This window comes from Aedes aegypti, chromosome 3 (assembly GCF_002204515.2).
Source record: "Aedes aegypti strain LVP_AGWG chromosome 3, AaegL5.0 Primary Assembly, whole genome shotgun sequence".
Lineage (NCBI taxonomy): Eukaryota > Metazoa > Arthropoda > Insecta > Diptera > Culicidae > Aedes > Aedes aegypti.
Genome location: NC_035109.1, coordinates 382,778,467 through 382,792,295, shown reverse-complemented (window position 1 = coordinate 382,792,295; position 13,829 = coordinate 382,778,467). Strand labels below are relative to the sequence as shown.

The 13,829-nt window shown below is 38.2% G+C and overlaps 1 protein-coding gene across 8 annotated transcripts in view; it reads right to left on the bottom strand.

Annotated features, from left to right (window-relative positions):
- Positions 1–13,829, bottom strand: part of LOC5566546 (calbindin-32) — a 302,845-nt gene that overhangs the window by 50,497 nt on the left and 238,519 nt on the right. For all 8 annotated transcript variants that reach the window (XM_021853171.1, XM_021853170.1, XM_021853168.1 and 5 more), the window contains one exon: positions 1,951–1,996. In XM_021853171.1, coding sequence (XP_021708863.1) covers positions 1,951–1,996 — 46 coding nt within the window. The remainder of the gene's footprint in view (positions 1–1,950; positions 1,997–13,829) is intronic.

Genomic DNA, 13,829 nt, shown 5'->3' with positions numbered 1-13,829 from the left:
CTGAATTCAATTAATTTGAAAATTCTGATCGCAATTGGCGTAATGCTTCGTCTTCATACTTGAATCAATGAGCTTGCGACTGAGGCTGCTTCGATCTGTTGCTCGGGAAATTGTCTTATGCATCGAGTTGTTTACTAATTTCGATATTATATTCAATATTATCCAATTTTTTTTTGGAAGGAAGTTGTAAATTCAGAGATTCATCTTTGTTTTTGTTCGAAGAAGCAACGATAGTCAGATAAGTGACCAAGTCGATATTTTTTTTTCTATAGGTGATTCCGAACATCATCCTTGAAACCATTTACCTTAAACTATTCCAAACCATGATCGATTAAATAATATCATTACATTGTACTTTAATAAAAATTAAATATATCTCATGTCAATCAATTCCTCCGACCCACATGTTATCATTTTCCTGTTTGCGGTTATACCACCTCATCGATCACAAATTGACATTCATCAAGCTCTACGTGTCGAACAGTAGCAGAAAGGTCACTGAGGCCAGAACATAAAAGGCTAGCGTGTTGGATAATTTTAACAATCAGATCGCTATCGAGTTGGAAATTTAATTTTAAATCCAATTCACATGCCATCCACTTTGACCGACTTCCTGCTCACACGGAAGTTTGTGGAATTCTGGTTGATGGGGGGGGAAGGAAGATGAACCACACGTCACGCGACATGTTGGTTGCAACCCGTACGCAGGAATGTCAACCCGACCAGTGGATTACAGTAGAAGTATAACAAATTTTTTTACTAAGTAAGCTCGATTGTTGCTTACAAAACGAGTTGTAATTTTGCTTCGGTAGTCGTTACATGAATTACTTAACTTCATCCGACCAAATTTTTGGATTCCCTTTTATCATGACAACATGTCTACTTGAAGGTTTCAAACAATGAGCTTTTGGTTTATGGGGGAAAATTATATGTTGAGTTTTGGAAGCCTTAGGATAAATCTTTCATTTTTGCAAGTATGAGGAAAATATATCCAAACTTTTTTCGCAATCGACTACAGATGACACGCAGGCTTCGTCCTTTGGCGGAGAGGCCTGTGTCATTCACAAATGAGGATTTTTGACATCCTTGAGGTAACTCAGGTAAGTCAGATTTGGCAATATTGTATAATATTGGCTCTTACAGGTAGTCTTTCAGACCTTGAATTCTTTGGGCTATTTTCACAATGTACATCGGAAAATGTTTTTTTTTAACTTTTCGATCAAGCTTCCATGTCAAGCATGTCCAATGCAGTTAATAAACAATCTTCTTTGTAATATCAAATCTAGTTTTAATTGTGTTATGATTTTATCTTCCAATTTAGAATGTTTTTTACAAAAATAAAACAAAATTATTTTTGCAGAAACTTTTATTACCATTGAGTTATAATTTTGTTGTAATCCACCTGTTGGGAACGACGCACGAAATGCAGAGTGAATTATGCTTGGTTTCTCCCCGTTGAACGCGATGGATTGTCGCAGGATTAATTTTTTCCCCGTGATCATGGTTTGGAAGTGCGAATCGACCCCTCCAAGAGGGAAATGGTTAATGGTAATGGGATGATTGGATGGGCAAACACAATCCACTCCGTACACATGCACATGAGCAGTTATATGGTGCTTAAATTTTAATGAATTGAATTAAATTGTAAATTTGAATGGGAAAAGGGGCCAAGGGAGGACGGTAATGCACACTCACTCACACTTTCAGTTGATGGGAATATAATCAGCATTTTTTTTATCGCGCGCTGCACATTAATATCACGTTTCAATAAACTCGTAAATTTCAGTTACAGTATAATGCCGATGAAGTATTGAGTGGATGAATGTCAATAGCCGAATACGTGGGATTATGCCAGATGAGCAGATTTTTCTTCGTCAATAGTAGATGTCAAATTCAGATCTCAGAGAAGCACAAACATCAAACTGCAAACAATAAAATGGGAGCTCTTACCTTAAACACTTGTCGACATAGAAAATTTTCCTTGACTGGAAGCAACCTGAAAAGGAGAAGAGAAGCCTTGCGTTAGAGAGGGACATTTTGTAGAAAAAATTGGGAAACGCTTTGAATTGTATTGACCATGAAACTGATATTTTTTCCTGAATTTCCACATGGGATTTTTTCAAACTTTTACATATTTTCTGTAGAAAAATTTAGAAGAATTCATAAATCATACAATATTTTCACCACATTTTACGACTCGTGGCCAAACCCCCTTATCATTAGTACTAAATCCTCTCGAAGAATCCAATCACCCCTCCTCGAAAAATGTCACCATTCTTTAAAATCTGCGACTAATGCTGCCAATTTAGCGAACGTTAATTTAATGGACATCAATTCTGTCCTGTTCGTGTCTGTCTCGTGTCTCGACAATACTGCAGTCCACGTCCGAGGAGATCTCGTTACCGGAAGCTACTTCACACTGCGAAGGACAAAGTGCCGTAATAAAGTTATCATAACTCACTGGCTGGATCGCTCAGCGTCAGCCCAAGCCAACGTGGTTGCGGGTGGAGGGCGATTCCATTCCTGTCTATTAGGGTGTGGTTTATTTTCTAAAAGTTCTCAAAATCAAAAGTACGTGTGCTTTTTGGAATTCAAATCATTTCAAAAGAAAACCTCAAAGCTTGACCCAACAGTATGAAGATTTAGAATTGGTGCAAGCAACTTGAAGTTATAAAATATCGGTTTGACTCATATTCCGAACACTTAAGGCCAACCGTGCCTTCAAATGCATCTAACAGTTATAAATTAGCTGATATTTGTGAAAATTTTAATTTCTTTGCAAAATCTAATTATTAGTGTGCCGATAAAAATGTTTAATTAAACTTGTAGTATTATTTTAACGTAAAAGTATGGAATAACATTTTGATTCCAATGCCGAACACTATGTTGATTATATCTCATATTCCGAACACCTTGATGCAAATTCCAAACAGCACGAAAAAATCGTATTCAAATAAATAATTTCGCAAACAAATTTATCTGAGCTAGTTTAACTGACTTCGAACTTTAGAATCAACACTACTCCCGAGTTGTAAAATAAATTATGTGTCTCTAGTAGATTTGGGGTTGCTGTATATGATGTCGTTCTCATAAATGTTCCAGCACGTCACATTTTTTTGCTACGACCTGCTAAAGTTGTGTAAAACACTGTTTTCATTGATGTTTACATTACTTTTCAAATATGATTTATCAAACTTTTTTGTGATCTAATCCACCAAGCATGTAATATACTATTTTAACTTTAATTTCAGATATAATTCAGATAAAATTGCACGATTACATTTTAATTTTCAAATTAAGCAAGTAAATTGCCATACAAGCTGGCAAACTTGCATGCAAGTTATAGTCAAATAATCAAATTTGCATTTTCAACAGTCAATATCTCAAAAAAGTAGACTTGCTAAGATATTTTTGAAAACGACTATGAATTCAGCAACCCTTAATTTAGTAAATAGCGGTATTTTGGTGCATGAGATAAAAACGTGTTCAGTAACACTTATAACAGATATTATGAAATATTGAATTCGAAATTTTTCATTTGTGAACCACCCTAACGCCACCCAACAATTGGGGGCTTTCCTTTTGCTTTTCATCTATTATATAACATTTCTAGTCAGTAATATATCTCCCGTTGAATTGAGCGGCCGCAATATCGTTGTAAATCCGAACGTCTTTAAAAGATCCTCTTACAATTCTGTAGATAGGATCGATTTTGTTACGGGATCGCGGTTAGCATTTGAGCATGCGTGACTAAGTTAATCGTGGACGCGAAAAGCAATTTTAGAATCGGTGAGACTTTCGGTGTGATGAGCGAGACCGAAAGGGTGTTAGAAGAAATTTCTAAGAGCGTGGCCGAAAGTGTGGTTGGCGTGCCTAATAGCCAGGAGGAGGCTGGAGGCAGTACATCAGGCCAGACAAGTTTGCCGCGAAGTGGTGCTAAAGAAGAATCCGATTCTGAAAGTGAGCTATTTCGATCCCCAACCGGTTCACGACGTCTCAGTTTTGAAGAACTGTTGCATAAGGATCCGCGTTACAAAAAGCGAACAATGGATGACGCCGCGATGAAACAATTGATCGCTGCCCTTACTGGTATTGCTCAGGGAAGCGCTCAGCGTCGGTTTGATGTGCGTGATGTGAAGGATCTGGTAGTGCAATTTGATCCCGATATACCCACTACACCGACAGCTGAACAATGGGTTGATTCTATTGTGAAGGCGGCAGCTCTATACCAGGGTAACGACGAATGGAAGCTCCAATGTGGAATCTTGAACCTAAATGGCGCGGCCAAGCTATGGTTCACTGGAGTGGCTGTGAATACGTGGGATGAATTTAAAACAGCTTTGATTCACGATTTTCCTACGTCCGTTGACGCTGTCGGGATTCATCAAGCGATGATTAACCGAAAGAAATTGCCACACGAAAGCCTGGAGACTTACTTCTATAGTCATGTTGCATTAGGTAGAAAGGGGAAGTTAGCTGATGAGGCCATAATCAAATACATTGTTCTGGGCTTGGAAGGGAGATTCGGAACCATAACCCAAGTGAGTACACTGCCAGAATTGCTCAAGCAGCTAAAATGGTTGGCAGAGGTTCGAGATCTAAAACCTACCGAGGGGCATGTGCGTCCTTCCATTTTGAAATCTGCCAAGTCCTCTGGAGCGCTGAGTGCCAATATCAAGTGCTATCGTTGCAACGGCGAAGGTCATGTGGCTGCCAATTGTAGTGTGAAGAGTGCCGGGAAATCTCACGCAAACTTTGAGTGCTATCGGTGTAATCAGAAGGGTCATATCGCGAAAAACTGCAGTAAAACTACTCCGAAACCGTTTTCTCGACCCATGCAAGAAATCCGTCAGCCAAGCAATTTCGTGAAAACAGTGATCGTCGGAAGTTCTGAAATAGATGCACTTTACGATTGTGGTTCTGCGGTAACTACGATCAAAGAGAGCTGCGCTGGTATACTGAACTGTGTTGAGCCGTGCAGTATCGAACTAGTAGGGTTCGGTGGTAATAAAGTGCAAGTTCGGGGAAAGAGCGCCAAAGTGATCAATCTTGATGGGATTGTAGTAGAGTGCGATGTTTGTGTAGTTCCCAACAAGGTTCAAGCGAACTCGATGATAATCGGAAGGGACATTCTCGATCGTGAAGATATTCGTTTCATGAAGGAGAAGGGTAGTGTGCGAATTGAGAAGATTGCGGTGCAACACAACGATGAGAGGCAGAGTGGACTATCGTCGAATAAGAGTGGTACACAAAATAATGTGTACAGCATCCGAGCCTATGAACCTATCGTTGCTGAAGAGATAAACGTGGATAGTGTTGGTGAAGAGCGAGAGAAAATTTTTGAACTGATCAAGTGCTATCGATCATGTTTCGCAAAAAACTACCTAGAAATGGGTACCGCAAGAGATTGTGAGATGGTGATTGAACTTATCGGAGCCGAAAAGCCGATACATACAAAACAGTATCCATTGGAGTACTCGCGAGAAAAAGTGGTGGAGACTATTGTAGATGATTTGTTAGCAGCGAATATAATTCGTCCATCTAACTCCCCATACAACAACCCAACAGTGTTAGTGCGTAAGAAGAACGGCGACTGGCGCATGGTAGTCGATTATCGGGCTGTTAACGCTAGAACAGTGAAGGATTCTTGGCCGATGCCAGTTATCGAGGATTGCCTCAACCGATTAGTTGGCAATCGACTGTTCACCGCTGTGGACTTATTTCGAGGCTATCATCAAATTCCAATAGCGGAGAATAGCAGAAAGTTTACTGCATTCTCGACGCCTTTTGGACATTTCGAGTATGTGAAAATGCCCTTTGGACTAAGTAACGGTAGTGCAGTGTTCCAAAGGATGATCGATACGGTGATCGCACCCCTTCGTTCGATCGGGATTATAGTGTATCTGGATGATGCAATTCTCGGTGGGCGTGATGTAGATGATGTGTTGCGCAAATTTGAAGCTCTGTTGAAGCGATTGATGGAGTTTGGTCTAACAGTCAATTTGGAGAAGACTCAGTTTCTGAAAGTCAGCCTCGACTTTCTGGGCCATGAAGTGAGCGAAGGTGAAATACGACCGGGAAAAGAAAAGATTCGTGCTATCAGTGATTTTCCGCAACCTGTGAATGTGCGCAATATTCGCGAGTTTCTTGGCTTAGCCAATTACTTTCGTCGGTTCGTGAAGGAATTCAGTATTATCGCCGAACCATTAACACGACTTACGAAGAAAGATGAACCGTTCACGTGGGAAGAAGAACAACAAACAGCTTTCGGGAAGTTAAAAGAAGCTCTTGTGAATCAGCCGGTCGTAGTCATGTACGACCCTGCTCGAAACCTAGAAGTGCACACAGACGCTTGTTCGCACGGACTGTCCGGAATACTGTTACAGCAAATGGAAGATGGCCTGCATCCCATAAGCTACTTTAGCCGAAAAACTTCGCCAGTTGAATGCCTGAAGTATAGTTATGAACTAGAGGCACTCGCGATTGTTGAATCAGTGGAAAGATACCGTAAATACTTGCTGGGAAGACACTTTGTGGTTGTGACGGATTGCGAAGCCGTGAAGAAAACGATAGCGAAGAAAGTGATGTTACCGGTAGTTGGCAAGTGGTTGCTGAAACTCCAAGAGTACGATTTTGATTTAGTGCATCGAAAGGGGGAAAAGATGCAACATGCCGATTGCCTCAGTCGAAACCCCGTTCTTGAACCGGAGTCCGAAGAACCGGAGCCGGTGATGGCTCATGTGATGGAAGTGAACATCAAAGAAGACGAATGGTTGAAGTTACTGCAAAGAGAAGACCCTAAACTGTTCGAAATGATGAAGATTTTGTCAAAACCACCGGTCGAGAACCGGGAAAAGCAGATCCATAAGGAATACGTCCTGAAGGACGAGGGTGTGATGAGAAAATGTATCGATGGGCTGAAGTGGGTGGTGCCAACCAGGGCGCGCTGGCGAATCGCCCGCAATTATCACGACGATCTTGGACATAAAGGAGTGGAGAAAGTGCTAGAAGCTGTGAAGAGGTGTTTTTGGTTCCGAAGGATGCGTAGCTACCTGAAGCGCTACATCGGATCGTGTGTTCACTGTGCCTATGTGAAAACGAAGGGAGGTGCAAAGGAGGGCTTGTTGCACCCTATAGAAAAAATCGCAGTGCCATTTGATACGATTCATTTGGACCATATCGGTCCGTTTATTCGTTCGTCAGCCTTGAACGAACACATTATCGTGCTCGTTGACGGTTTCACCAAGTATGTGGTACTAAAAGCGGTGCGCAACACGAAAACATCACCAGTGATTCAGATGCTGAACGATTTTTTTGCGATTTTTGGTAAGCCGAGGCGTATTGTCACTGACCGAGGAACTGCGTACACCTCCAAGGACTTCGAAAAATTCTGTGTTGATCTCGGAATAGTACATGTGAAGGTGGCTGTTGGCAGTCCACGCGCAAACGGACAAGTTGAACGCGAGAATCGCAACGTACTCGATGCTGTGCGCTGTATGGTGAAAGAAAATGACTAATCATGGGATAAGCATCTTCGTTTGATTCAGTGGGGTCTGAACACCATGATCAATGATTCGACCAAAGTTTCTCCACATACGCTGCTATTCAACTATAACCCACGGGACATTATGCAGAACCAGCTGCTGATGATGTTCGCTGCAGAAGTCCCAGCAGAGGCAGATGCAGATATTTTGAAACGTGAAGTGATTGGCCGGATCGAGAAGGAGCAACGGAAACAGAAGCATTATTTCGACAAGTCACGGCGTCCAGCAAGGCAATATCTGGAAGGCGAACTGGTTTTGGTGGAGAAGGATCCGCAAGCGACAGGTTTGAGCAAGAAATTAGAACCGAAGTACAAGGGGCCGTACCTTGTTGAGAGGGCCCTAGGCAATGACCGTTATTTGATCGTTGATGTTCCTGGAGTGCAGTTGAAGCAGAAGAAGACATCCACTATTTTCGCTGCCGATCGAATGAAGCCTTGGTCCGTCAATGCGTCATTGGAGGACAGCGATGACGACAATATGAGCTCCGAAGACTCCGACGAAACAATGTAATATCGCCGGGGCGGGATATAACCTGTGATGTCCGTTATAACAGATATTATGAAATATTGAATTCGAAATTTTTCATTTGTGAACCACCCTAACGCCACCCAACAATTGGGGGCTTTCCTTTTGCTTTTCATCTATTATATAACATTTCTAGTCAGTAATATATCTCCCGTTGAATTGAGCGGCCGCAATATCGTTGTAAATCCGAACGTCTTTAAAAGATCCTCTTACACACTGAACACCTATAAGGAATACATGGGCTGTGCAATAATTGACATTCTACCCTACTAGTCACACTTGTGTATTCCGTCATTATCCTAAATAAAAATTCGGTTTATTTATATCACCAAACGTTATACCGTTTTGTCTCAAATTCCGAACAGACTCATATTCCGAACACTCAGTTTTTGTATGGTGGTTTGTTTGAAATGTTTCCCTGAAATATGTCACCAAATAACAAGGAAATGGCAGTCAATTGCAATTCAATTTTAACGTCTCCAATATAATTTATACCGCGGCAGTAGTGATGATTCTCTAGTTTGAGACCAGTAGAACAAGCTCAGATGAATTTATTTGCGAAATTATCCATTTGGATACGATTTATTCGTGCTGTTCGGAATTTGAATCAAGGTGTTCGGAATATGAGACAGAATGAACACAGTGTTCGGCATTTGAATCAAAATGTTGTTCCATACTTTTGCGTAAAAACAATACTAAATCTAATTAAATCAACATTATTATTGATACACCCAACAGCCAACAGTTAGGATTTACGAAGAAATTAAAATTTACACTAATATCAGTCAATTTATGCCAATCAGATGCATTTGAAGTCACTGTTGGCCTTAAGTGTTCGGAATACGAGTCAAAACGGTACAGTCGACTCTTCACATCTCGAAGGGACCATCGACATAGGGAGAGATCGATACATAGAACATTTTTTTTAATGAATACTAGATTGAAAATCACTCAGTTACCAGGAAAATCGAAAACAAACAGGCGTCATATCGTCTTTGCAAATTGTTTTGAATTCCTTAAGGCGAAATAGGCCATCATTGAAATTTGTACGCATCGTTGATGATTGTTGCTAATTCATCTCACGATTTCGAATCAAAGAAAATCAGTTGGTTTTGAGCTGACACAGCTGAAAAAGTATCAGCATACTTTATGCATGTAAGCGCATACAGTGATACTTTTTCAAGTCAATATAAACTATCAAGACTGAGTTTTATCCCTTTGAAATGCAAGCTGAAAAGTCATCATTGTTGCCAAAACGAATGACGGGCTACTTAGTTTTAAATCTAGTTTAGTAAACTTTGATAATGGACATATTGATATATGGAGAGAAAATCGGGAATGAAAATCACATTGAGATAGGGAGATATCAAGATAAGGAAGATATCGAGTTATGGGGAGTGAAAACGTATGCAGAATGAAGGGATCGAAAAAATCATTGACATAGGGAGAGATATCGAGATGTGGAGAGTCGACTGTATCATGTTAATCTTCTGTATTGTAATGCAGTTTAAGCGCTTTTGATTGTCACAGTGTTAAATACCTATAGTATTTGCAAATAAAATTAGCTTCAACAAAAAAGTATTTAATTCAATCGAATAAAATGCAAGTCATAGTTTGAGGCTCAAATGTGATGGAAACTGAAGCTTTACACAGATCAGAATTATTGATTTCACCCTGTACTGTTCCCACATTTCAATTTGTCGGAAAGTTTGGGGGCTCAACTTCCAAATGGCAGCTAAGGTTATTACAATCATGTTTTTGTATGGGGGAAGCCCCGATGCAATATTTGAAAAAAAAGTCCGATCTTCATGAGTGATATCAACAAATAAAACCCATAGTTCTTATATTTTTGCAGATCCCTATAATGAAACAAGATATACTGATTCTTAATTAACGAAAATAGCTCACAAAAAGAAAATAAGTTCTCTGAAATAACGCAAAGAGAACAACGATGAAGAGAAGTCGATGAATGCAGACAAGCCCTTATGAAAAAAAAAAACAATGCTGAATTATATTGAAGGGTGTTATTTGCAGAATACAGAAATTTCAGATAACTCTCCCTTTCTTGATAATCTGTATCTCGATATTTCCCCTAATTCAATGTAATGCGCGGTCTATTCAATCATGCTTTGACATCTCTGTAAGTCGATACCTCTCGATGTTTCCTAACTCGATGCTATCTGTTTCAGTTTTCCATGTGAATTTTTTGATAAAATTCATAGTGAAATCTCGCATACTCTGAGATAACGCCCTAAAAGCCATTGGTAACCATGTGTGTAGCTCGATGTTTCTGAGCAAGTGAAGGAATAAACATCCAAACCAACATCACTGGTAGGTAGATAATGATCCTTTCTTCACCATAGGGTTGTTAAACAACGTGTATATCCATTCAAGTGCTCAGAAACAATGAGCTACACACATGGTTACCAATGGCTTTTAGGGCGGGATCATAAGTTATGCGAGAAATAAAGGTTCATTGCCCATTTCTGGGTGATAAAATTTTCAATTTTTGCAGACCGTTTAAAAAGTGTCACATAGATAGATGTGGTAAAATTGTATTGTTTTTCGCGTTAAAATCACAATTTCGAATGTATTTTGTCAAAGTGAAATATTTGAAAAGTACTCAATGGTCCCTTAAATATCGAGTTAGGGGAGCTGACTGTAATTCCAATTTTATAATGGACGAATTCCATGTCATATCGTGCAGTCACAGAACTCAACCATCTTGGATTTGCAGCAAGTTTCAAACATGTTTTCGGTATGGTAGAATAAATGTTTTCTTTTGGTAAGTTGAACTTTTGACTCAAAAATTACTGTTGAAAATGACCTTTGAGCTTATCAATGCAACTTATTTGATAAAAGTTAGTTCCGAAATAATTAATTTTAGAGAAAAACGTTGCTTAGAGAATATGTAGTGAACCGATTGAACAACAAGAAAAAAAATACACCGAAACATTATTTTATTTTTTTATTATGAAAATTGCAAAAATAAAACTAAAATTCCAAATCATTCAATATTTCTTTTTTTATATTTTTTTCAATCTTTACCATAGAATCTTGATAGGAAACAACTGTTTACAAAATGGAGAAATTTTTAATTAAAAAGTTTTTCGAAGAATTTCAAAATTTTAAGGTATTGTCAAAATAAGTTCGTTTAGATGAAGAAAATTTTTTTTTGAAATAATTTAGAGCCATAATGATTATTATGTTCATTTCTCCAATATTAGTCATGTTCGAGTTATTCCAAGTATGATGCAAAAATGTATCATCAAAATAATTAAATAGACCATTTGTATTCATTATACAAGATTCTCAATAAAAAAAAAACAATAGGTTTCCCAGAGTATAGTCCATATTTCTCTACTGACTTATTGGAATTGATGGTAAATCGCGAATTACAAATGAAAATGGCCTATTTTATTATATAACTGATATTTTTTTTTGCATTGAACTTGAAATAACTCGAAAACCACTACTTCTAGAGAAATGGTCATAATAATCATTATGGTTTAAAATATTTTCAAGATTCTTGGTGTTTCATCAAAAAGTATTTATTTTGACACAAACTAAAATTTAAAAAGTCGCCCAAAGGTTTTCCTCAAAAAAAAAAATTTAACAAATTTTCCATCATGAAATTTTATTTCATGCAACTATTTCCTTTAACGATTCTTTACTAAATAAAAATAATTAAGCAGGGTTTTTGTGCAATTTGAAATTTAAGTTTAATTTTTAAATTTTTCATGATATTTTTTCAGTGTTTTTTCTCTTGTTGTCCGAACGGTTTACCAGAACTCCTGCATTTGAAGTTAAAATTAACAGTTTTGGAACTAGAGATTTTCATATAAATTACAGGTTGGACTGGATAATCTGGAGACTGGATTATCCGGTGACTCTATTTATCCGAGAAACGATTGACCGGAATCTCAGCCTCGATTATCCGAAGTTTGTTATTTGAAATTGTTTTTTTTTTAATGCAGAAATTTGAAGTAATTTAGGATTATATGATTGTTTTAGCTGTATAGGAGGATGTGAGTGGTTATTTCATATCTTAAAACTCGATTTTACATTCATATTCATAAATACAACTAATTACACAAATTCCATTGACAAAAAAAAATAAGATTGTGTATATTATTTGAAGATATATGAAGGAAAAATAATTGATAAAATTACAGAAAAAGAATTGACAGTTTTTATAACAAGGAATAATTTCTCATGAGACCGTTAGTAGTAACTATAAACGTGGGTTCTACGTTACAAGTAGAATAGAATAGACAAAGTACAAAAGAAGCTAAAATTGTTAAAGCGAAGTAGGCCGTCATTGAAATTTGTACGCGTTGTGGATGATTATGGACCGATGCACGAGTTCACTAAGTTGACGTTTAAGCGGTGCCGAATTCACTCGTTGTCATGGTCACGTAAATAACCCGGCACCGCTCAAACGTCAAATAGTGAACTCGTGCATCGGTCCATTGCTGATTCATCTCACGATTTTGAATCAAAAATAATTAGTCAAGGCTACCAAAACGAATGACAGGCTACTTAGCCTTAATGAATGTAACAAATTTTTTATTCAAGCACTATGACTGCAAAACTTGAACGATTAGATTTATTATGAGAAAAAAGTTACTGATTTGAATGATGCCAGGTATAAAAACAATGATTGTGACAATAGTCTAAACCAAAAGCTCTTCCAATTTCAGTAGAAAAACTAAGAATCCTCGACGAAAAATTTAACCCTGAGCTACTATGATTAGCAACAATAGGTTCTTCAGCAGTTTACTCTTTGCACGTAGCTTCATTGAAAATAATATGGCTGCTGGATTATTTGAGAACCACTTATATTCAAATAGAACCTTATAGAAAAGTATAACAAAATTCTTCTAGATAAATGTCCACAGCTCAGCTGAAAATATCTTCAAACCATAGAGAGAACTGCTCTAATTAGATTTTTAAAGTCATGGTCGAATGACCCATTCGGTCAAACGTAGTTGAGCCTAACGTACTTCAACAAACGTCATTCGGCCTAATGACCGGACACCGTTTTAGGCAAAATTGATGTTACACTAGTTCATCATGAACCAATTTTGAAGAGAAACCTAAAAAAATCAAAATTTGTTGAGAATTGCTTTAGCAAGGATCATCTTTTATGTCTCGGAAATTCAACTACAAGACGCTTGCGCATTTCCGATGTAGCGCGAATTCCGCCACCAGGTGGCGCTGTTGTGCATGAAACTACTGTTTTTAGATATCTCAGGAACCTGACAGCTTAAAATGATGGCATCTTCGGCATAGTTGTTCAGCAACTCAAGGACGGAGATTAACCATTTCGCATAAAAACGTCTCGCGTAAGGCCGATTTGCAAAAGGACGTTCGCGTAAAGCTTTTTCATACAAGAACAGGTAGCATTTTAAAGAAGGAAACGAATTCTCATTATGCCAATCGTCCTTATGTGAAACGTCTTTATGCGGAATGTCCTATCGCCGTCAAGGACTATCATTGTTCAAGCCAGTTGATTAAAAATTTTGCCATAAGGCAGCGCTAGTATGCATGAAACTTTTGTTTTGGAATTCTCAGGATCCTGTCCACTTAGAAAGATGGCGACTTCGGCAGAATTGGTCAGAAAATCTAAGATTATCTTTCTTTGAGCCATGAGATTAAATATTTTGCCACCAGGTTGCGCAAGTGAATGTTAAACTTTTGTTCTGCAGATATTTCAAAGTCATGATCACTTAGTAAGATGGCACAAATGAGCTTTTT